This window comes from Zeus faber (genome assembly GCF_960531495.2).
Source record: "Zeus faber genome assembly, chromosome: 5".
NCBI classification, from domain to species: domain Eukaryota; kingdom Metazoa; phylum Chordata; class Actinopteri; order Zeiformes; family Zeidae; genus Zeus; species Zeus faber.
In genome coordinates, this window is record NC_137192.1 from 10,790,025 (window position 1) to 10,813,050 (window position 23,026).

The 23,026-nt window shown below is 45.0% G+C and overlaps 1 protein-coding gene across 1 annotated transcript in view; it reads right to left on the minus strand.

Annotated features, from left to right (window-relative positions):
* Positions 1–9,161: 9,161 nt before the first annotated feature.
* tafa1b (TAFA chemokine like family member 1b) overlaps positions 9,162–23,026 on the minus strand; it is a gene marked incomplete at both ends in the record, with an annotated part of 143,788 nt that continues 129,923 nt past the window's right edge. Inside the window, 2 exons of the mRNA XM_080001431.1 lie at positions 9,162–9,188; positions 11,262–11,386. Of these exons, the coding sequence (XP_079857557.1) occupies positions 9,162–9,188; positions 11,262–11,386 (152 nt within the window). The remainder of the gene's footprint in view (positions 9,189–11,261; positions 11,387–23,026) is intronic.

The window sequence follows — 23,026 nt, forward strand, 5'->3', positions numbered from 1 at the left end:
TGCCAAGTTTGAGTAAAGAAATGACCTGACCAGATGCAGACTCACTGACACTGACACTATGAGTGCGACTACCGTGATGTGCGCTGATGTTCCCAGTGAGAATAAATCGAAAGATCTTTACCTGTTCGCTACCTCCGAGGCTGAACCGGCTTCCGCCAATAAGTAGCCATCAAAACACCGCTATCCGTTATCCGACGAGGTTAGACGTCATTGACGCTTCCTCGGCATCCCGGTGCAGCTCTCGCCAAAAGTACGCAGGGAAGGGAAGGCGACATTCAGGAGTGACTGATGGTCGTAATATCTTTGATTACGGACAGCGGAAGGGGGAACAAGAGAATTACGACCTTTCAATAGATTATGGTTTGCTGTGTAAAATAATTCAAGAATGAAGACGGGATAAAATATTTAGAGGCACTGTGGGGTGGGGGGTTGGCGAAACCTTTCCTCTAAAAAGCTGTCGGAGGCCAAGCTGCGTTTAACGACCATACCTGAGAAACCCTTTAGAGGTTGTGTGTGTGTGTGTGTGTGTGTGTGTGTGTGTGTGTGTGTGTGTGTGTGTGTGTGTGTGTGTGTGTGTGTGTGTGTGTGTGTGTGTGTGTGTGTGTGTGTGTGACAAGGACAGTTGTGTCCCTCAGGCAGGACCAGGAGACGGCAGGAGGACGACCTCCGGACCCTCCATCCACATGCACGCCGTGTCCCAGCCTCGCTCGCTTCGTCAGCCCGGCGCTCCTCCGGACGCCGGGCTGACGAAGGCATAAAAGAGAATGAGCAAAAAGCACCTCTCCTCCTCCCGATCCCTAAGCACCTTTTAAGGGAAAAAAAAAATATCTTTACAGAATCACTTTACACGGCTTGCATAATCGTGGGGGGGGGGTGGGGGGGTTGGTTGGGAACCCCTTGATTTTCGACACAAGTTTGAGGATAATCTTCCCGGTGCGTCGCGGCGGGAGCCCTTGCCTCGCAGACTTTGCACAAGCTCTCTCTAAAAATATACACAAAGGCCTAGAAAAAGGGGGAAGAAAACGCTTAAATGTGCTCACTGATGTACGTATTCACAGCGACGAATACAAACACACACACTTACACAACTTAGTAACTCACTTAGCTTGTTATGCACAGGCTCAATAACACTCCAGGACGCAGCGAATCTATTTAGATACCAGGAAACCAGGAAAAAAAAAGAAGGAACAAAGGAGGAGAGGGGAACAAAAAAAGAAAAGTCTCTCTCTCGCTCTCTTTGCATCTTTTTCTATGCGATTCAGGCGAGACCGCTGGGAGATTGATGCGTCTGTCTCTCCCCCACCGTCTACGAGTGCTCAGCCAGGCACAGGGCGGCGAGGAAAAGCAGCCAAATTCCTAAATGATGAATGTACGCCGGCGTGTCCGTGGGGAGATGAAACAAATCTTGCATCAACAGAGAAGGGAGTGGGGGGGAGGGGGTTGATATTGAAAATCATCTGGAATTTCTCCCGGCACGATATTGGAAATCTTTATTGTAATTGCATGAATGAATTGAGTATGCCTTTCTGATAAATCCACTCAGCCGCCAAGGGAATTGTACAAATGAAAAATCACAGATATATCTTTTTTTTCCCTCTGTGTGTGCGTGAATGTATGTGTGCACGTGTTTTGTGCACACATGCCTCCCTTTGTGCTGGTGCTGATTGCTTGTTTACCCAAGCAGCAATTCTGTCCATGTTAACACATCATAAAAATTAAACAGCGAAGATCCTCCATCAGCATACAACAACATATTAGGCCGCCATAAAGTGAACATAGGCAGATACGTGACAGGTTTTAAATGAATTTCAGACTGCATTTCAGTATAGAAAATCCTTTTTATTTCTCGTAAGGCTGTACTGTAGGTAATGCAATGTACTTATGTCTACTGGGGGTGGTAATTGTATGTTATTTTGTTCCAACTTGACTAGTACTTTCTCACTGCCATTTCAAATGAATTACTCTCTCTTGAACATGAACTCTCTCTCTTTGTCTCTCTCTCTCTCTCTCTCTCTCTGGCACACATTAAAAAGTGTTCTCATTCATCGCTCTCCAACGCAGCAGAAGCGACAGAACGGTGACGGTGAACAGCCGTCCAGTGGCGACCCGAGTCGCTCCGGGTCGACATATAAACGGATTCTCTTTCTTCCACGAGGCAGTTCTGTACAATGTTTTTTAACTCTTTATTTATTTATTTTCTTCTTTTTTTCCGCCTTTATAGAGACTACAAGCATTTTCTGGATAAAACCGAGGACGCCGAGGGTGTATGGGGGAGGGGGGGGGGTGCGGCGGGGCGATACTAAATGCCACGACTCCAGCTTTTTCCCGAGAATTTCAACGCAGGCAAAAAAAAACAAAACACTTGAGAGTAGTTCTGTAGTTCTGTACACACACACACACCGGCCTCCAGATTAGTTTACTGTGCATTGTAACCAGAGGGCAAGACACAGATTCAGCCACGGGAACGGAATTTTCCCCCCCATACACTGTTTTTTTTTTTTTTATGAATTTTCAGCTCCATGACTACATCATGTTGTATGTACTGTCTTTATATATGTTCATGTATATATATAAATATATACACAAAAAAGAAAAAAGTGCTCATGAATTCACACTGAGCATGCTGCCAAATAAGAGGTTCATGTGTCAATCATGGGGGAATGCGCGTGACGCCACTGGGGGGCCTCTTTCCCAGAGAGTTTATTGATGGGGGCGGAGTGCGCGCTCCCCGCAGTTCCCGCGTGTTTCCCCGACCCCGTCTTCTTAAGAGATGATGGGAGAGGAAAGAAAACAACCCAATCAAAAACAAACTGAAAATGTATATTCAGGTCACTTCTCCCTCCCAAGTCGCCCTGAATCCTGGAGGTTTTTAAACAACGCTTTCCGCCGCCTCTAACCATCCCCCGCCTACTTAGAGTAGGGGGGTGGGGGGTGGGGAGGGGGGGGGGGGCTGGTCACAGAGAGTTACCAACGCGGCTCATCGATCAAAAAAAGGGGGAGATTAGTCTGGTTTCAAATCCTTGGCACCGGGCGAACAAAACCATTTTATCTGCGGGCGGATATCCCTCCCGCGCTCCCAGGTAATCCAGTCAGCGGCCGCGGGATGGAAACGTTTTCGGTCTGTAGAGGGGGCGGGTACGTAGAAGAAGCGTAGAGCGAGCTACCGGGAAGGGACGGGGGTTCAATGTTGGGTGGGAGGCGGAGTTCCGGGAGGGACGGAGGGTGGGTGGAGGCTCTGGGTTCTGGAGGTGTGGAGCCCCACAACGACAGCTCTTGGTTAAGTCCTCTGATGAATCTGAGTGAGAGAGAGAGAGAGGGCGAGAGAGAGAGAGAGAGAGAGAGAGAGAAACACACACACTTAGCGAGAACAAAGGCATACAAGTGTGTGAGGATTAGACACCAAGGAATTGCCCCCACCCACCACCCTCGCCCGCTTTCCTCCCTATATCCCGGAGGGGGGGAGCCTTTTGAAATGTGCGAAAGGCTTTGTACAGCCCCCGTTTCACCTCTCCTTTTATGCAGCCGAAAAAAAACAGACACCTTATGTGAGCGGAGATGGGTTTGCCCGTGTGTGTGTGTGTGTGTGTGTGTGTGTGTGTGTGTGTGTGTGTGTGTGTGTGTGTGTGTGTGTGGTGGCCTGTTTGGTGGGATATTGGTTTAAGTCGTGTGTGTTTCGATGCTACCTATGCATGTATTGTGGCTCTGGCACATTCCGAGGCTCTGATCCACCCTCCGCCTCCTCCCCCGCCTCTCTCTCTCTCTCTCTCTCTCTCTCTCTCTCTCTCTCTCTCGCCTGCACCCTCACGCCAGCCAATCAGGCGTTTTCCTCAGACAAGGTAAAAATGACTTTGGCTCAGCTAAATGGGTTCTGAGCCCCCGCCGCGGCGTCTGGACCGTGTCTCCGTGCCTCTGGTTCAGGGAGTCTCATTGAGCCTCGCTTGCAGAGCTGGACACGTTTCAATGCTTCATTGTGCAACCTTGAGACGGCTGCTATTGAAAGGCCCTGCTTTTCAGCATCAAAACCCGATACCCAACAACAAAAAAGGAGAAAAACAAAATTCAAGCAATGACTACGCCGGTTAAAGTATCCTCGTCCCCGTCTGCGATCAGAAGGATGGTATGTGTGTGTGTGTGTGTGTGTGCACAGTGAGGGAGGTTATTATCTCTGGAGATCAGTTCTACACAGTCTGGACCGTGGTAATACTCATGGTCCCACATTTTAGCTTTTATGGCATTTAAGTTTCATTCCGTCAAATATTTTGACACGCTGTAAAGTAAGAAAAAGGAAGGGACCCAGAGTCTCTGCTGCGCGCTGTGGGGCTAATTGAAAATCTGCAAAACCCCGGTGTCTCAACCGGCGAAAACAGCCGTGACACTCTCTTTGCGCGGGCGGCAGCCAGGTGCAGCGGTCTAATTAGAGGAGGGGGGGGGGGGGTGCCGAGACGACACGCCAGCGAAAACCCGAGAAAACGAAAGGAGAAAAAAAAAAAAAAAAACCAAACAACCAAAGGCCAGGCTTCCTGCCCGCACTGGGAAACCGTTTTTATTTTTTTTATGGATCGTTTTGCGGAAAGATTAATATTTCGTCAGACACCTGCAATTCACGAGGGGCTTTGCCGAGTTTAATCAAGATTCCGAGGAGCGAGTGGCGGGCGGCTCTCTGGGGCGTGACATATTCAGGTTTACCGGCGGCTCCATGTTTATTCAGACGTTTACCACCGTTTTTTGTAAACAAACAACAAAAAAAGAAAAAAAAGTTTTCATGGGAGCTTAAAGGGACAGAGTGTAGGCTCTGTGTCGGGAAGGAGATAAAATGAGTTTTACAGCCTCTGAGGAAAAAATACTTGACAGCGCCGACTTATTCTCCCTTGTCGGCGACATTGCGCCTGTTCAAATACAAATCAAGCTCCAAATAAAGGCACAGCCTCCGTCCTCTCCTCCTTCTCTCCGCTGGCTCTTGTCAACGTTCCCCTTTGCCGCTACAAGGCGGCCTCGTTTTTTTCTCTTGGGCCCAGAAATCCTTACATTTTTTCATCAGCCGGGCCGCCGTGTCCGCCATTTGCATTCGTGTCGCCGAAGTGCGGCCTACGCGGCGTGTTCCAGGGGAGGACGACCTCTCCCAGAACCGCAGCGGTAACAAGTTGCCATCACAGCTCGCTCTCCCTGAAACTAAATCCACCAGAGGTTTGTTTGCAGGGAGTCGTATGCAAATGCTGTCATTTCAACCCACACATGCCTGTGCTTGTGTGTGTGTGTGTGTGTGTGTGTGTGTGTGTGTGCGTGTGTGTGTGTGTGAAAGTGTCCTCTGTTCATTTTCATCCTCTGTTTCTTCAAATAAACGCCGCAGCTGCAGGTAGTAGCCACGGAACGCTAGAGGATTTCCTTTTCTGCCTACCCACTCTTCGCTGGAAACTAAACTGTCTGCATCCAAATTTTTTCCGAGGCACATTAAATTGCAATTTACTCTGACTTCAGTTAGTAGAAAGGAGCCAAGGACAATTGCTTTCCGCAGTAGAAAGAAGAATTTAGTACAAACGTGGCACTAGTCTTGCCTCCCTCCGCCAATTTAGCGCAGAATAAATCAATTGGCTCTGCTACGAAAAGAGCTCTTCAAATGCCATTAAAAGGAAACACCCTTCAGAAAACACAAGACTCCAGACAACAAAAAAAGGCAACAAGATCAATTTAATGTGACTTTGACAATGGAATCACAAGCACTCGCAGCACATTCCGCCGTCCTACAGTCTGTAGAAAGAAACGTCACAGCATTTTGAATGATGCGCTCCTGTTATCCCAACTTTATTTTATCTGATAAAGTTTGCTATGAGTCCTACTGAGTGTCTTCGTAGCCACTGGAAATACAGGATCTGGAGGTTGAGGACCAGCCGCAGAGTGATTCCCCAAACCCCCACAAATTTGATGACGGTGCATCTGGTGGCGGGTCTCTCTTTGCCCGGAAAGGTTCGCCCTCCTGCTCCCGATTAACAAGCAACATATGCGTGACCCAAACGGCTGTGGTACCGTATGTCACAGTTGGTGTAAAAGATAAATAAAGTAGAATACAGAGGACGGATCGCGGCGTCGTAAAAAGCGCACGTTTCCACACGGGTTCGGTGCTTGGAAGAAATTAGGGTTGAGCGTTCATGCACGGGCCTCAGTCGACTCAGAACAGGCTCCACTATTATGCGACACGATGATGATACGTACAGTTCATTTAAGTGTGTGTGTGTGTGTGTGTGTGTGTGTGTGTGTGTGTGTGTGTGTGTGTGTGTGTGTGTGTGTGTGCGATCAAACTCCAGTGCCCCCGCGGCTCTGTTTTGGCGCTGACATGTTACCTATTTACATTCATTAGGAGGCACTTTACAATCCAATCATCAAATGATTCTTTTAACTAACAAGAAAGGGCGGACTGAGTACAACGAGCCGGTGACATGATGTTTTCATTTCAGCCTCTTTCGCTCTCTCTCTCTCTCTCTCTCTCTCTCTCTCTCTCTCTCTCTCTCTCTCTCTCTCTCTCTCTCTCTCCTAAGGTGTGTAATTGTTCTGCTGGGGCGGAAATGGATTGATCTATTTAGTCAGTGGAGCGCGTAATGCAGATCTATGGTGGAGGGCGGAGCGCATTTTGGACAGTGCTCCCCAGCCTCTCTCCCTCACAGTGATCCCCCCACCGCAAACAAATAAAAAATGGCCAAATGTGGGGCTCCCTCTCTGGAAGAAAGAAAGAAAGAAAGAAAGAAAGAAAGGAAGAAGAAAAAGGCTCCTTTACTTTTATGATAAGACAAAGACATGTGTGTGTCTCAGAGCAAAATTTGAATCCTGGAGGTGAAACAAAACAATGAAAGAGAGAGAATGGAATTAACAAACAAACAAACACACAAAAAAACAAACAAACAAACAAACAAACAAACAAAAAGTTGGTTCAGTGGCTTGTGACGGAGCAAATCCAAATGAACGAAATTTGGCCTGGGAGTGAGGTGAGTGAGGAATGCTGATGAAGGAGGAAAAGCGGAGAGAGAGAGAGAAAGAGAGAGAGAGAGAGAGAGAGAGGGAGGGAGGGAGGGAGAGAGAGAGAGGGAGGGAGAGGGGATAGAGGATAAAACAGGCCTTTCATGTCGGCTGCAGGCTTTGCTGTCCACTGATAGCTGCCTCAACAAGCCCCTCGGAGGGGAAGCACGACACCGAGTGGCCTCCAAAAGCACACACACACACACGCACTCACGCACACACACACAGACACACAGACACACACACACACACACACACACGCACACATATACGCACGCACGCATACACACACACATGCACGGACGCTGAAAGGAGCATGTCAGAGATTAGTGTGTAATGGGATTGGCAAAGTAGCGTGAGGCTGTAATCAAACCCACACAGTGGCCGATAGCGAGAAAAAAAAACAAGAAGTGGAACAAAGGAGGCAATGAAAGAGAAAAGGGACTTATCCTTCCATTACACACTGATCACACACAGCAGGGGCTCTGCTCAGGGCTGGACCCGGTGTGTGTGTATGTGTGTGTGTGTGTGTGTGTGTGTGTGTGAGAGTGTGTGTGTGTGTGAGTGCGTGTGAGTGTGAGTGCGTGTGTGTGTGTGTGTTGACAAGCACAACCTGTCCACGGGGGAGGGGGAGGGGCTTATTTCTATATCGAAAAACGTGATTGGTTAGAGGTGAAAGGTCAGCATAATGGCACCTGGCTGGGCTGCGGAGAGCACCACCGGGTGCCTTCCGGGGCCCCTTGAGGCTGCTTGCTGATGTGGGTGTGGGTTGGGGTGTGTGTGTGTGTGGGGGGGGTGCTGTTGGCCTTTGCTCTCGTTGCAGGGCTTCTCTGCAGCGGGGCCCCGGGTGCTGGGGGTGGAGGAGGCCCCACATATCTGGCTGTCTGGGTGGGGAGGAGGTCTGACATCCAGGTGCCCTGCGCACCCCTGTCTATTTGAATGGGTGCTTGGGGCTCATGGCTGGATGGGGCTTCTGGTCAGTTGTGGTGGGGCGGCGTGGGCGTAGGACCCGCCAGCTTGGGCGTGGGGCCCCGCTGGCGGTTCTTTTCCCTGGACTAAATTGACTCTGTTTTTTCGATACATATTGTCGTCTGATGTTTATGTTTTTCAATGTACATGCTGTTTGTTTCTATGTTTATTTGTCTCGCCCATGGTGATTCTCTCTCTCTTGGAGTAGTGTCGTTGTTTAAAGACCCAAACATGGTAAGATGGTTCTCCAACGAGGGGGATTGGTGGCAGTTCTGTGTAACCAAAAGCTGTGCTCTTGTCATCCCACAGGTAGTCCACAGGACAAAGTTATTGCTGCAGTTGTTGATGATTAAAGAATGAATAAAGAGTTGCATTGCAGGTTGAGAACTTGAACTCCACTTGCAGACTAACTCTGTCCTAGATGCAATGACACAAATACTCTGTGTTGTATGCCCTGCATGCTGACAGCACAGGTAGAAAAAAAAAAAGAAAAGGAGCATCATTGGTCCACTTTAATACTCAAAGGCAAATGCAAGGGCTATCATCAGTGGGCCACAGGCTCAGTCACCTTTGTGTTACCTCTTTTGTCAGTAGATTAAATCTTCGAGATTGGCACTTTCAGGAAAAAAATACAACAATAATATTGCAAAACTTACAAAAACAACAAATATTTAGTTTATATGTATAATTCCCATTCATATATTTAGACATGTTAAACGCAGTCCGTTCTTTAACTGTAAATAGTGATTTTTACTGTATACTGTTTTGTGAAAATGCATTTTAGGCACTGACCGCCACGCGCAACCGCTTTTAGACTCTGCTTCTCATTTATGCGTGTGCGCCTGTGTGTGTACATGTTTAGAATAGGGGGCGGCGCGTTCGGCATTTTGTGTCACGCCCGCCTAATCATGCACAGCATGTAAACACACACTTGATTATTCCTCGCAGAGTATTTGGGTTAATGAGAACATGAGTTGGTCTGGTCCCCCCGCTCCTCGCCGCTCAACACCGAAGTGGCGACGCGGTTAAGGTGAGCGAGAGAGAGCGAGAGAGAGAGAGAGATAGAGAGAGAGAGAGTGTGCAAAAAAAGAAGAAGTAAAGAACAGCTTGAGAAAGACTAACCTTTACAGAAGCAAGAATGCAGCTCAATTTCTGTTGGAGCATCCTCTGCATTTTGCTTCCAGAAGCTAAAAAGGGGAGTATGGCTGGGTGTTCTGCAAAGAGAGGGTCAAGAGAAAAGGACACGTGTGTATTGGGCAGAAAATAACAGCTCAAGGCCTAAAGACTGTCTGGCTCCACTGTCCTTCAAATGTGTCGGCACGATTCCACTTCTGCTATTAAAACGTCTAATCATTTGTTCTTTGATTGTTGTTTCGCTCGCTAATTCCTTGTCTGAAGTAAAAAAGAGAAAGAGCGAAATGAATGTGGTCCTGTATCAGTACAATCTCATCATTGTTTTTTGTAAGGATGCCAATAATGCAAAGGAATGCATTTAGGATCAGAATCAGAGATGCATTCTTTAGAGGGAGAGCGAACACTGCACCTTACCTTGACAGGCTGACGAGGGTGGAACCCCGTTGGGTCACGTCCCTTTTCTGAAACATTTAAAGGCGCGTGGTTTTGGAGCCCAGAATTTTTTTTAATAATAAATAATAATAATTATATATATATATATATATATATATATATATATATATATATATATATATATATATATATATATATATATAATACCTAGCGTTGTGCTGCATTATAATGTAGGAATTAATTAAAAGGGGCTGGGTAACCTTGGCACTAACCCCGGTGGTCTCACCTTGACAGGCAGCCTCCCCTCTCTGCCCAGCCCCTCGGACCCCCGCTGCCACATTAGTCTCTGGCTCTATTCAAAGTCATGGTCCACAAGCGGTTGGACGGTTTTGGGGGTGGGGGGATGTCGGTCGCCATCACTCAGTCAAATGAATACAAATTGGCCGATCAGCCTCCACAGACTCAAACCCTTTTTTTTTGCACACTGAGTCACCGACGTAGTGTATATTCTTTTTATTTTTTTTGGTAATTAAAAGCATAAAAACACACCAGTTGTTGTTCACTGTGTCTCTTGGAGGCGCATCCCCAGCTGTTTGTTTACTGTCTGTGCTTTTTTTATGGTTTGCTGTATGTTTCTGTGTTTCCTTTCTGTTATTTTTTGTGTTATGATAAACCCCCCCCATATCGAAGATGGGTGGGCCGACAGGATCTCAGCTTTCACCAAAGAAGGCGTGGAGGGCGTTCTCTCTTTTTCACGCACGCGTGTTCCTTTTACATCTGTGTCTGAGCTTTATTCATGTCCCTTTTTTTTCTCTCACCCCGCAGGTTTTCAAAATGCGCGTTTGATGTGAAATGACAGACGACTTTCATTAAATGTGAAGCAGGCGCTCGGCATCAGTACTTCAGTTCCGTTTCAAAGTATTTAAATTGAGCTTCTTGTTAAACCACTGACTTGCTCATTTGAAGTACAAGAAGAAAGGTTGAGTCTTACGCTGAGACCTGTCTGACATTTAACACACACTGTGTTAAAAGGCGTGTGTCTGAGTGTGTGTGGCCGTCTGCGGATGCATGTATGTCCAGGACTTGCGGGTATGTATGTAATATTTAATAATATTCGTGTATAATATCAGGCTGAAATAGCACATGACTGCTTATCCAGTCAGTGTACTGTACTTGCATATGGCAGTGGTGGAAAATACATTGTTTAAATCTGTACTTACTTAACTTATTACTATTGAGTTTGGAGACAGTTTAGACTTTTTTCGACTCCACATTTCAAAGAAAATATCTTTACGTTCTACTTCACTTGTAACAATTTCACAATTTTTTTGTCAAAATAAATGAAAAAAATCTGGAATCAAATCAATCACCCTTCTGATTCCGGATCACTCATCAATGATTTATTAGGTACATATCCTTGTGAATTACTATGATACCACCTGTACAGCTTTGTAAATTGGAACCGGAATATGAATGAGCACTCGTCGCGCTCTGTGATATCAGGGCACTGGCTATGATGAATAATTTTACTTTGAATACTTTGAATACATTCAAGAGGAAGTCAATGTGGTACTTTGGCTATGTCTACCACCACTGGTTTATGGTTTTGTATACGGATCTATCTGTGGTGATTGTTTCGGGTTTGTTTGCATGTGTGTGTGGATGTTTATGAATATATACAGAAATATAACATTGATGTAGACATATATTTCAATAAATAAATGTAGCTGCACGTTTGTGAGGTGTGCGCGGCGTCTCACCCTGGTGGTCTTGATCTTGTTCCCGGAGGAGCACATCCATCCGGAGTTGTCAGGCAGAGTCTTACACTCCTCTCCCTCCAGGCACGGCTCCATCTCACACCACCACTTCCCGATCACAATGGAGGCTGGACGGGGGCGAGGACAGATGGATTTAGTTTACAAGAGAAACGCACAAACCGAGCCGCACGCCTTATGCATCACAGTGGGTTGTTGTGGCCGCCGATGGAAGAGGAAAAAAACAGAGGGGCATTGAGCGCTAAACGGGATAACTTGGCGCACAGGCTTCTCCCTTCAACGGCGAGGATCCAACTGTTCACAAAAACAATTCCCAAACAAATCACCCGGACAGCCTCGGAAGGTGTGGGATTCCGGAACACTCTTTCTATCGACTGTTTCCAACGGTGAAACGAAACGTGGATAGCCACTCCGTCTGTGCTTTTAGAGTGAGCTTGTTCAATTTCTCTCCACCTTATGGTTTTCAGGGAGACTTTTCTGGTATTTTTCATGGATGCTGTAGATGTGGCCACAGAAACCTGTTTTCTGATGATTGTACTACGTGACAACGCATCACTTCCTGTGCAGCGTTTTATTTTTATTTATTTCATATTATATTGATTACTTCATTCCAATTTCTAATTATTAGGACAAAATGTCAATACATTTCCATTACGACGAATGAGAGATAATTTAATTACTTAACGGAATAGAAATCAGTGATAGAAAAATAGCTTCACAGCAAAGTAATTCTCTATTCAAATTCGCAATAACACAACGTCAATAGAGAGGCTCAAAAGAGGAATAAATCCCATCAAATGACATTAAACCTGTGAGAAAATTAAAGAATGTCAAATACCAAACATTCAAACACACAGCGATTTTTAATGGTCACGAAAAACCCACTCGTCGTCAAATACACAGCGCAGCACATGAATGAACACACACACACACACACACACACACACACACACACACAACCATCCATTGGCTCCAATATGCAGCGTCCCCTGGGAGCCGCGCAGCCATGTATTTTTTCATCTGTTTTCATCCTTGGAGCTATAGTACCGTTTTCGAAACGGGTATTTTTGCTGTTGACAATAATGTCTTCTACAAACAGAGATTAATCACTATTTTGTTTTGATATAGCCACGTCGCATGCGGTGGGAGTAATCTCATTTTTAATCAAAACTAATTGCCTCTCATTAACATCCACTAAATTCTTCCCGCAGCTATCTAACAAAACAAATACGTTCTCATCTCCTCATCAAGAGCTCCCCCACTCCTTTCCTCCATCTGTGTACATGGTGTGTACATGGATGCGTCCGTGTTTGTCTTTTTGCTGTGTGTGTGTGTGTGTGTGTGTGTGTGTGTGTGTGTGTGTGTGTGTGTGTGTGTGTGTGTGTGTTGTGTGTGTGTGTGTGTGTGTGTGTGTGTGTGTGTGTGTGTGCGCGCGCGCGCGTGCGTGTGTTTGTTGGCTTATTATGTTAGGTTGAACCGCGGCAATGGCTGAAAATTAAGAACTTGGCAAGAAGGTGTCAATGATTAAAATGCACATACATATGTGTGATGAGTTGATGCTGCTTCAGTAAACAGCCATCCCCTCAGAAAAATGACCTCATATTAAAAAAAGCAACTTCATAACCTTTATTGATTAACCAGACACAACTGAGCACGCGGCTCCAGCGGATGTGGCTCTGTTGCTTGGAGGGGCATAATGAGACACAAGACGGATCTCCCTGTTCTCGCACTCGTTCCCAACTGTTCCATCCTCAGTTGAATCGCGGCTCGCTTGTATGAAAAATTGAGCAGGCACGGCCAAAATCTTTGTTGCATGCTGAATTGAAATACTCTGAAATCCAGATGTCCCGATTGGCGGGAATCTACCCTTTGTACCCAAGGTTTTTTTTCCCCCCTATTTTCTATTCAAAGAGCGTCCATGGGTTTTTAACTTCCCAATAAAAACCCTGTTTTTTGTTTCAATGAGTAAAACCAGCATAATTTCATTGTCCATACTTTCCCTTTTTACCTTAAAAATAGAGAAGAAAAAAAACCAACCTTTCTCCTCTTGTTGCCAAGGTTACAGGCCAAAAACCAATCAATTGTGAGTGTATGAGTAACACGTCTTCTCCCAAGGAGGAGGAAGAAGGTTAAAGTGTAGTCCCTCGCAGCACAGACTCTCACACACACACGCAGGCGCAACACACGCACGCACGCGAACACACACACGCACGCACACACACGCGCACACACACACACGCGCGCCCACACACACACACACACATGATCACTCCCTTCCTCTTCATGAGTCCTGAGGTTAGCTAACTGTCCAACTTTACCAGAATAATAAAGTGGAAGGAGCCAGGGCACCTGCTCCCACCTAACCCCCCTCCAACCCCCAGCTCAGGGCCAGTCTGGAACCTTAAAGTGGCAGTATACTTAGGGCAGAGCAGAACTTTCTGAGCAAAAAACATGTTGAACGTGTTTCCACCAAGGTAGAGGAACTAAATGAGGAGCCATGTAGGCCCGGAACCTTCTGAATCAGGAAAGCTTGGCACCGCAATCGGTCCTGTTTCCCATAAGACTACCACCTCCCACCTCGTGTGTGCTACTTTTTTGGGACCAGGAACATCCCGAAGAAAAAGGCTTAAGTACCAGGTACTTGTTGTAGATAAGGTTAATACATTGAGGGGTGAATTCACAAAGGATGGATTGTGGCCTAATAGCACCGTGTATTGTACATCAGTTGCGTCCGCTATCTGCACCGTGTCAACTTCGGATTCACAAAAGATATTGGGTTAATGATATGATAGCGCCAACACACCCATAAGGTTTTGCTGCCGAGTGGAAATTGCTCTTGTTTTGCATCTGATTGCGGATCCTAGGAGATGAGCGGATTAAAACACCCTATACTTTAAGATTAAAATTACTTTGTATTTTTAGGTTTATGTGCAGTGACTATAAAACATTTAAATATTATGAGTAAATCTATAATAAGACTTACTCTCCCCACACAGTTAATTTGTTACATGAATAAAATGTGTATTTATTACAATTTTCACTTAAGAAATTCTAGATCTCAATGAATCTTAATATTACAATGTACTGCAGAAATTATGACGGTTCATTTAATATATTGTACTCTGCCACAAATCATTTTTTCAGTGCCAGCTGAACGCCGCGGCCATTTGAGTGCAGCGACTCCCGGTTGCTGCGGAGCTGTCCATGTTCCTATGATGTTCAACGCCATCCGTGGTTCAATGCCAATTTTGACCACTTTATCGCTATTTCACATAACCTTTGGTTGTTTTTTCAATATCTTTTGAGTTTAACAGGAATTATGGAACGTTTCAACAAGTTTGCGCATACAGGAATATTTACAACTCGTCTTTACACGAGTCGATGGTTAAGTGTTGAGCAGCAACAAACATATTGTTTCCTCCTCAGCATCAAGAAGCTTCCCTTTTCTACACACAGTCTACTTCTGCTACTACTTCCTGCTCCACTGGGGACTTTTTTCTCGACTGAGAACAGAGAATGTGCCAGCTTTTTAAACGCCACTCTGCACGGGCGGAAAACTCCCGTTGATATGATTACAACAAAGTGTCCAGTGAATTGTTTAATTTGAAATCTTATCTATTGAATTATATTAAGCAATTCATTTACAGTCGAGTAATTGTTAACATCGCTAATTCTAGCCATTCTAACATGCCGCTAACCCATGTTTAGTGGGTGGTGCCACCGTCCTGAGACGCCTAGTTCTGTGAGCCAATGGGGTTTGAGCTTTACTCCGGGTTACTCCGTTACTCTGACTTTCAGTGATGTCACCTTATCAGAACACCAAAATCTGTCTCTGAACAAATTTGAGGCGAGAAATAAGCAATCCAGCTGCTGAATCCTCATGCGTTTGCCTTTTTTGTCAAGCTCTTTCTTTGCTTGAAGTATCCCGCCTTCTTTACATTGTACTTTCTTTCTTTATTGTTCTTTTGCGTTATTCTTCCACTCCATCCATGGGGTAACAGTTCATCCCATCTCAGTCTTGTGTGTGTGTGGAGTTGCTGATGAGTTACGCTAGCAAACAGGCTGCTGGTCCTGATCAGCTGGCCTAGTGCAACCGGGCAGGAAGATACGCCCCTGATCAGATTCGTTCGAGTGGCACAGTTCTACCGTCCTGCAGTGAGGAATGCCATTTCATTTGTCCTCTTCCTGTGAATGCAGAGAGCCATGTGATCTTGGGAGATGTTTTGCATCGTGTCATCACTCAATCCACTCAAAATTGAAAATGGTAACGTAATACCTAGACGGGAAAAAACATCAATCCCTTAAAATGAAAAAGGGGCAAAACCAGAGGGAGAAGGGCCGCAACGATAGGAGTTTAAAAGGCTGCCGCAAAAGAGATGGCTCAACACAAGCAGGAGGCTTGTGTTGCATGGAAGACATGACATTTCACCCAAGCTTGTATTAATACTCTGCTTGTGTTGCATAGATTATCTCCTTGAGCTAAGCTTCGAGATGTAGTATGTGATTCATGTGTTGTAAATGTAAATCTGTGAAATATGTCAGGTCAGCAGGGAAATTTAAAGGGGACCTATTATGCTCCATTTCACAAGTTAATATAAAGCCCCTTTCACACTTGTTCTGAAAGCCATAAATTTACTGGCAATGTTCCGTACTGGTGTCATGTGGGAAAAGGAGCTGGTCTCGATGTTCCATAAAAGTCGTTCCGTAAATCTCCCCACTCTCGACCTAGTATAAGTTGCGGGAAAATGCCGGTAAGGCTATCCCAAGTGTTTTGGGAAGGGAAACAGTTACATTGCCCGGACAAGCACATAAAAATGGGGTGGTGCCAAAACCAAATAAAGCACAAATAGTGGGGTTTTTGAATATTTTTTTATTTATTTATACAAATATTGAAAAAGTTATCCGAAGTCCAATCCGAACCGTGGCACTCGGCTGCAAAGATGAGAAACTGAAACACGTCCAGTCTCTACGGAGACAGGTGTTATATTTTTAAATTGTATTATTTTTCTTCTTAAAAATGTCACTCAGACCCCGGACATATCTCTAAGAGTTAGGGGTGCGCTGTGAGGACATCGGGCACAGGCGCTTTGCTTGCCCGCTGGCTGCACCAGAGCGCAGAGCTGGCAAGGAAATGAGCGGACAGGGATAGGTAGAACAGATGGAGCAGGGGCTCTGTCCCCACTCCATCGGCAGAGGGAACCGAGACTGTCCTGGAGGGGCAGGGTGATAGGAAGTGAAGCGCTGATCATTGAGAGCCCGGAAAAAAACAAAACTGATTCAGATTGTAAATTTGTTGCTGACAGATTTCCAAAACGATTGCATCTACACTAACAAATAAAACCCTAACCAATTACGTAATGTACCTGTAATACTCATCCAGGTGGGAACAGACTCCAACGGAACTTCTCCATAAAGGAGGCCAATGTGTGAATGACTGCCAACAGCCTTTGTCGGATATATTTTTATCCAGCAATGTTAAAGATTCCATGTGGGAAAGGGGCTTTGGTCTCTGAGGTCCCCAAAACATGTTTTTGAAATTTTTGTTTTTAAATATCACTTATGCATTTTAGCCATTCTAAGATGCCTCTAATTCAGCTTGTTCCAGGATGGTCTGTTTAGTAGGTGGCACCACCCTTCTGAGGCGCCTAGTGCTGTGAGCCAATGGGGATTGAGCTTTACTTCTATTGTATTTACTCCATAACCTATACTGATTTCACCAGTCATCAGTCCACCAAAACCTGTTTCTGAACAAATTTGAGGCGAGAAATAATTAATCCAGTTGCTGAATCTTCACTCACATTAGATCTACAAGGCCTAAATTAAAAGTTGTTCTGGCCTTTGTTGCCTTGCTTCAAGCTTGTGAGGGACACAGACACCGCACCGGGACACCGCACACTGGGACTTTTTGTTTCATGTAAATGTCGGAGAATATAATAAAAGAAATACATCTACAATAAATTCACACTATTTTTATTGGTTTTGTTTGAAGAAACACACAGCGGATCACGCGCCGCAGCCTACAATCTATATATTTTGAAAGAAACACAGCAGAAATATTTTTGAAATACTTACATTTCCATCGTCTGCAGTTTCTTCACAGACAGTTGGTATTAATTCCTCTTTCTTTAAAAGATTTGTGCTGGTCTGTAAGCCACCAGAGCAGATCCCAGTGGCACTTGTTATTCTCCAGCTGTGGGTGGAATTACTCAGATGGAGGGCGGTTCAAATTCTGCTGAGGTCCTAAAAGACGTAGATAAGGACTGCAAACCTGAACACCTTGTTTCACCACGTTTTCTGAAATAGATAGCTTATTTCAGTTTGTGTGTATTAGTAGTGTTAGTAGGCCCCTCAGAGACACAAATGTATGTGCACAAGCACGGCAACAGTGATTTTCTCATTATAGGTCCGCTTTAACTTTCAATAATGATGCTAAAATGTTGTTTGACAGTTTAGAATGTAACTAATCATACTTAAATTGAATCTTTGCAGATGAAAAACCCTTGCATTTACTCTCCATGGAAGGTTTTGGCACCCCAAGAGCTTTGCAGCCATTTTCCTAAAGATGTGTGTGGCCAGAGGACCATAAGAATAAAGAGGGACAGAGTGGGGATTAATATGGACACCCACGACTGAATGTCAATGGCCGTGGTCAGGCCACGGACATTTGGTCCCGACCTTGACCACTGAAGGAGAGCCATATCCGGGCTTGGATCCATGCTTCTCTCCCTGGTGACCCACTGACCTCCAAAGCTCCAAAGGTACGTCGTGCCTTAACTATTCCCAATACCATCATCAACACAAAGGGTATAACCTTTGTTCAACCATCAGTGACACCCCAATCCTCTCTTTGCCAAAACAGCACGAGGACGATTACAGCTGGATGCCTCTCCCAAAGCACCTAAAAGAAAAGCTATGACAACTCCAACCATCCACAGAGCACAATGGACACAACGTGATGGAAAACGCTATTTCCAATCTGCACCCTTACAGGTTTCCCAAAACTCTGTCACATCCTGTCAAAAATGACAGATGGGCTTGGAATAATCACAAAACCACGAAAAGCAGTGACTGTTGTTTCACACAACGTTAGGAAAGGGAAAACAAAGGCAAAAGGACTGTTTTATTTAGGATGTTTGCCCTGTAGCGAGCAGAGTTGTTGGCTTTGATGCACAATCAACTAAAGAGGGGAACTTCAATTGATTGAAAAACACGAAGGCATGGACCTCTCGCATGTGCATCTGTCAGATCAGGACGAGTGGAATCTGTGATGCATTGAACTTTCTGACACGTCCCTGCCAGGTAGCGGAATGTTTCAACACCTTGACAGATGAGGGAGAGAATTGATTGTTGTCCATGTCAGAACAAGGGCACACATGGGCAAGCCCAATGAATAGATAATGTTCTTTCTTTCTTTTTTTATTCCTTGAAGCAGCCTGTGGATGCGTAGTGAACTTACTTAAAGTGGATCACAGCAAAAAAATCGAACAAACAAACAAAGGTTCTCCAAGGAAAGATGAAAACGACTACCTAATTGTTTACATTTGGAGGGCCTGTGTAGGGCAGCTGCAGCTCTGTCCAGTGCCAGAATTGTCTTTATTCCCTAATCTTCCAAACCCACATTTATTCAAACTTCCACATCATATTGCTGTGCCTCTCGCCATCGCACATCCAAAGTTCGAATGATGAATCACTCAACCAATTAAACCATCTCACGCACTCAAGTGATTGAATGACTGAATGAAAGTCCAGGTTTTATGCTTTTCTAGTTAATACTATAAACTACTAACTGGGTGCTTTGCGAAAATTAGTTTTTCAAGTACCGGCACCGTAGTTAAATAGAATGTTTCGAACCTATTCAGACAGGTTCATTTGATATGCTGCTCATACAGTATCAAACAGCATGCATTGTGCAATAGTAATAATAAAGTATCACAGCATAAGGTCATGGGGGCTTTGAGCGGCTGCATGGTGTGTATAATTATTGTGGGACTGAAACCCCTAGACCTGAGGTCAGTCTCGGAGAGTCGTTGTTCTGTCGCCTCACAGACATGAGAGAGCAAACTTTTGATTATCTATTCAGACACCATCATTTTGCTCCTCAATCACGGTGTCGTCACCGAGTTCTGCTTTCATAGTGCAGGCGCCTGCAGGCTTGGGGGGCATGATACATATATATATTTTTTGTCACAATCCAATTAACCTTTTATTCCCCATTTTGGATTTTATGAGATGCTCGTTTTTTTCAGTTTTATTTTAGCCGTATTGTTGTTTTCTTTCTTTAATGGAGAGGAAATGGAAACTGTTTTGTGCGGTTATCACATCATATTTTCAGATCAACAAATATTTGTTCCAAATATGATGCTGAAAATGAACCCCTTTGTTTTGTGATAAATATAGATTAAAAAAATTTAGATATAGATTAGACATAGATTTAAAAAAGTGCGGACTGCCTCTATGTGGATGTACACTCACTGGCCACGTTATTCGGTACACCTTGCTAGTACCGGGTTGACCCCCTTTTGCCTTCAGAACTGCCTTAATTATTTGTGGCATAGATTCAACAAGGTGTTGGAAACATTCCTCAAGAGATTTTGGTCCATATTGACATGATAGCATCACGCAGTTGCTGCAGATTTGTCGGCTGCACATCCATGATGCCAATCTCCTGTTCCACCACATCCCAAAGGTGCTCTATTGGAATGAGATCTGGTGACTGTGGAGGTCATTGGAGTACAGTGAACTCACTGTCATGTTCAAGAAATCAATTTGAAATGATTTGAGCTTTGTGACACGGTGCATTATCCTGCTGGAAGCAGCCATCAGAAGATGGGTACACTGTGCTCATAAAGGGATGGACATGGTCAGCAATAATACTCAGGTATGCTGTGGCATTTAAACCATGCTCAATTAGAGCTAAGGGGCCCAAAGTGTGCCAAGAAAATATCCCCCACACCATTACACCACCAGCACCAGCCTGAACCTTAAATATAAGGCGGGATGGATCCATGCTTTCCTGTTGTTTACGCCAAAATCTGACCTACCATCTGAATGTTGCAGCTGAAATCGAGACTCATCAGACCAGGCAACGTTTTTTCAATCTTCTATTGTCCATTTTTGCTGAGCCCATAGCCTCAGTTTCCTGTTCTTAGCTGACAGGAGTGGCACCCGGTGTGGTCTTCTGCTGCTGTAGCCCATCTGCTTCAAGGTTCCGCGTGTTGTGCGTTCAGAGATGGTATTCTGCATACCTTGGTTGAAACAAGTGGTTATTTGAGTTACTGTTGCCTTTCTATCGTCTCAAACCAGTCTGCCCATTCTCCTCTGACCTCTGACATCAACATGGAATTTTCGTCCACACAACTGCCGCTCACTGGATATTTTCTCATTTTCGGATCATTCTCTGTAAACCCTAGAGATGGTTGTGCGTGAAAATCCCAGTTGGTCAGCAGTTTCTGAAATACTCAGCCCAGCCTGTCTGGCACCAACAACCATGCCACGTTCAAAGTTACTTAAATCCCCTTTTTTCCCCATTCTGATGCTCGGTTTGAACTTCAGCAAGTCATCCTCACTATGTGTACATGCCTAAATGCATGAGTTGCTGCCATGTGATTGGCTGATTAGCTATTTGTGTTAACAAGCAATTGAACAGGCGTACCTAATAAAGTGGCTGGTGAGTGTATGTGTCTGTGTATCGCCCCCTTTGTACATATACTGTGTAGTTTAAATAGGTTACATGAATGGATGTCTCTTTCTGGACATTGGTGTTGGGAGAGTTATTGATGTAAAATCTCTCTCCCACACAACAGCATTACACATTATTCCTGGTCTTCTCTTTTTGTAGTAACGTTAAAATTTGGATAATAACAATATTAATATTATAATATTAAAGACAATTTAGAAATATAACTTTGAGGGGACTCGAGCTGGCATCGCCTTTCAACCCCTCCTGACAGGTTCAAGTTTTAGACTCTTGACAGCATTTTTAATAATGCAAGAACTTGGCGGGATATGACAACGGTGAAGAAAAAGTGTTTAATTATGTTCTCCACCACGAGACAAACCTCCTGAAAATGTCCATTGAATGTGCATGTGCACGTGCTGCCTGCGAGACAAAGGTTATTGTTTTGTGCTGGATGATGAGCTGCTTCTGACCCTCACCTGACACTATCTCGGTGCCTTGCTGACCATGCTACAGCCGGCTGTGGAACAATAGGGCAACTGTGCGGTCAAGGCTGGAAGACATTCTCTAACAGTGCTTTGGTGTCTTTCAATGCAAGTAATCAATATAACACTGGCGGACAGAATGTGTTGTGCAAATTCCCATAGCACATGCAACTGTCATATACAGTACATACTGTAATATATAGCAGTCAAGTCAAGTCTATTTATGTATATAGCCCTTAATCACAATACAGTATCAAGGGCTTCACAAACCCACATTTTACAGAGAAATCAACAGCATCCCCTAGTCTGAACCCTCATCTGATAAGGAAAAAGTCCCAGAAAACCCTTTGTGGAAAAAAGATGAGAACCCTTGAGAAGGGGGCCACAGAAGAGGTTTCCACCCTCCAGGATGACCAGGCTGCAATGGAGGGCGAGTGGGCAACAAGAATAATAATATAATATGACAAATCATACTGTATATAGACACACCAATCAGCCACAACATTAAAGCCACTGACAGGTGAAGTGAATAACATTGATCATCTTGTCCCAATGGCATCTGTTTAGGGGTGGGATATATTAGGCATAAACTGAACAGTCAGTTCTTGAAGTTGATGTGTTGGAAGCAGGAGAAATGGACAAGTGTAAGGATCTGAGCCACTTTGACAAGGACCAAATTGTGATGGCTAGACGACTGGGCCAGAGCATCTCTAAAACAACAGGTCTTGTAGGGTGTTCCTGGTATGCAGTAGTTGGTACCTTCCAAAAGAGATCCAAGAAAGGACAACTGGGATTGACGACATGGGCACCCACAGGCTCATTGATGCGTGTGAGGAGTGAAGTCCAGCCCGTCTGGTCTAATCCCAGAGAAGAGCCACCATAGCATCAGAACACACAGTGCATCGCAGCTTACTGCGTATGGGGCTGCATAGCCGCAGACCAGTCAGAGTGCTCATGCTGACCCGTCTCCACCACTGAAAGCGCCTACAATGGACACGTGAACATCAGAACTGGACCATGGAGCAATGGAAGAAGATGGCCTGGTCTCATGCATCACGTTTTCTTTTACATCATGTGGATATTTTCCGGGGTTAAGGTCTGATCCGATTAAGCATCTGTAGGATGTGCTGGAAAAACAAGCCTGCCCCCATCACAATTTACAGGACTTAAAGGATCTGCTGCAAACGTCTTGGTGCCAGATACCACAGGACACCTTCAGAGGTCTTGTGGAGTCAAAAAAAAAAAATAACGATAATAGTGAATATATAGCATGGATAATGATCTGTTCTCTATTTGATGTGTGTTGTGTTGTGATGATGGCTCCACCTTTTCAGAGAGGAATGCAGCAAAATCTTAGCCTTTGTCCATCCCTTGAAGTACTGTACCTAACCCCTCCCCCCATACAAACACACACACACACATACACACACACACACACACACACACACACACACACACACACACACACACACACACACACCAGGCGCAAACTGAAATGTAGCGTGACAACCTGTCATTCTGGGCTATAGCTGCCTGCAGTCAAACAGAAGGGTTCATTCCCCATCAGTGATCAGCGGTGTTGAGTGGGA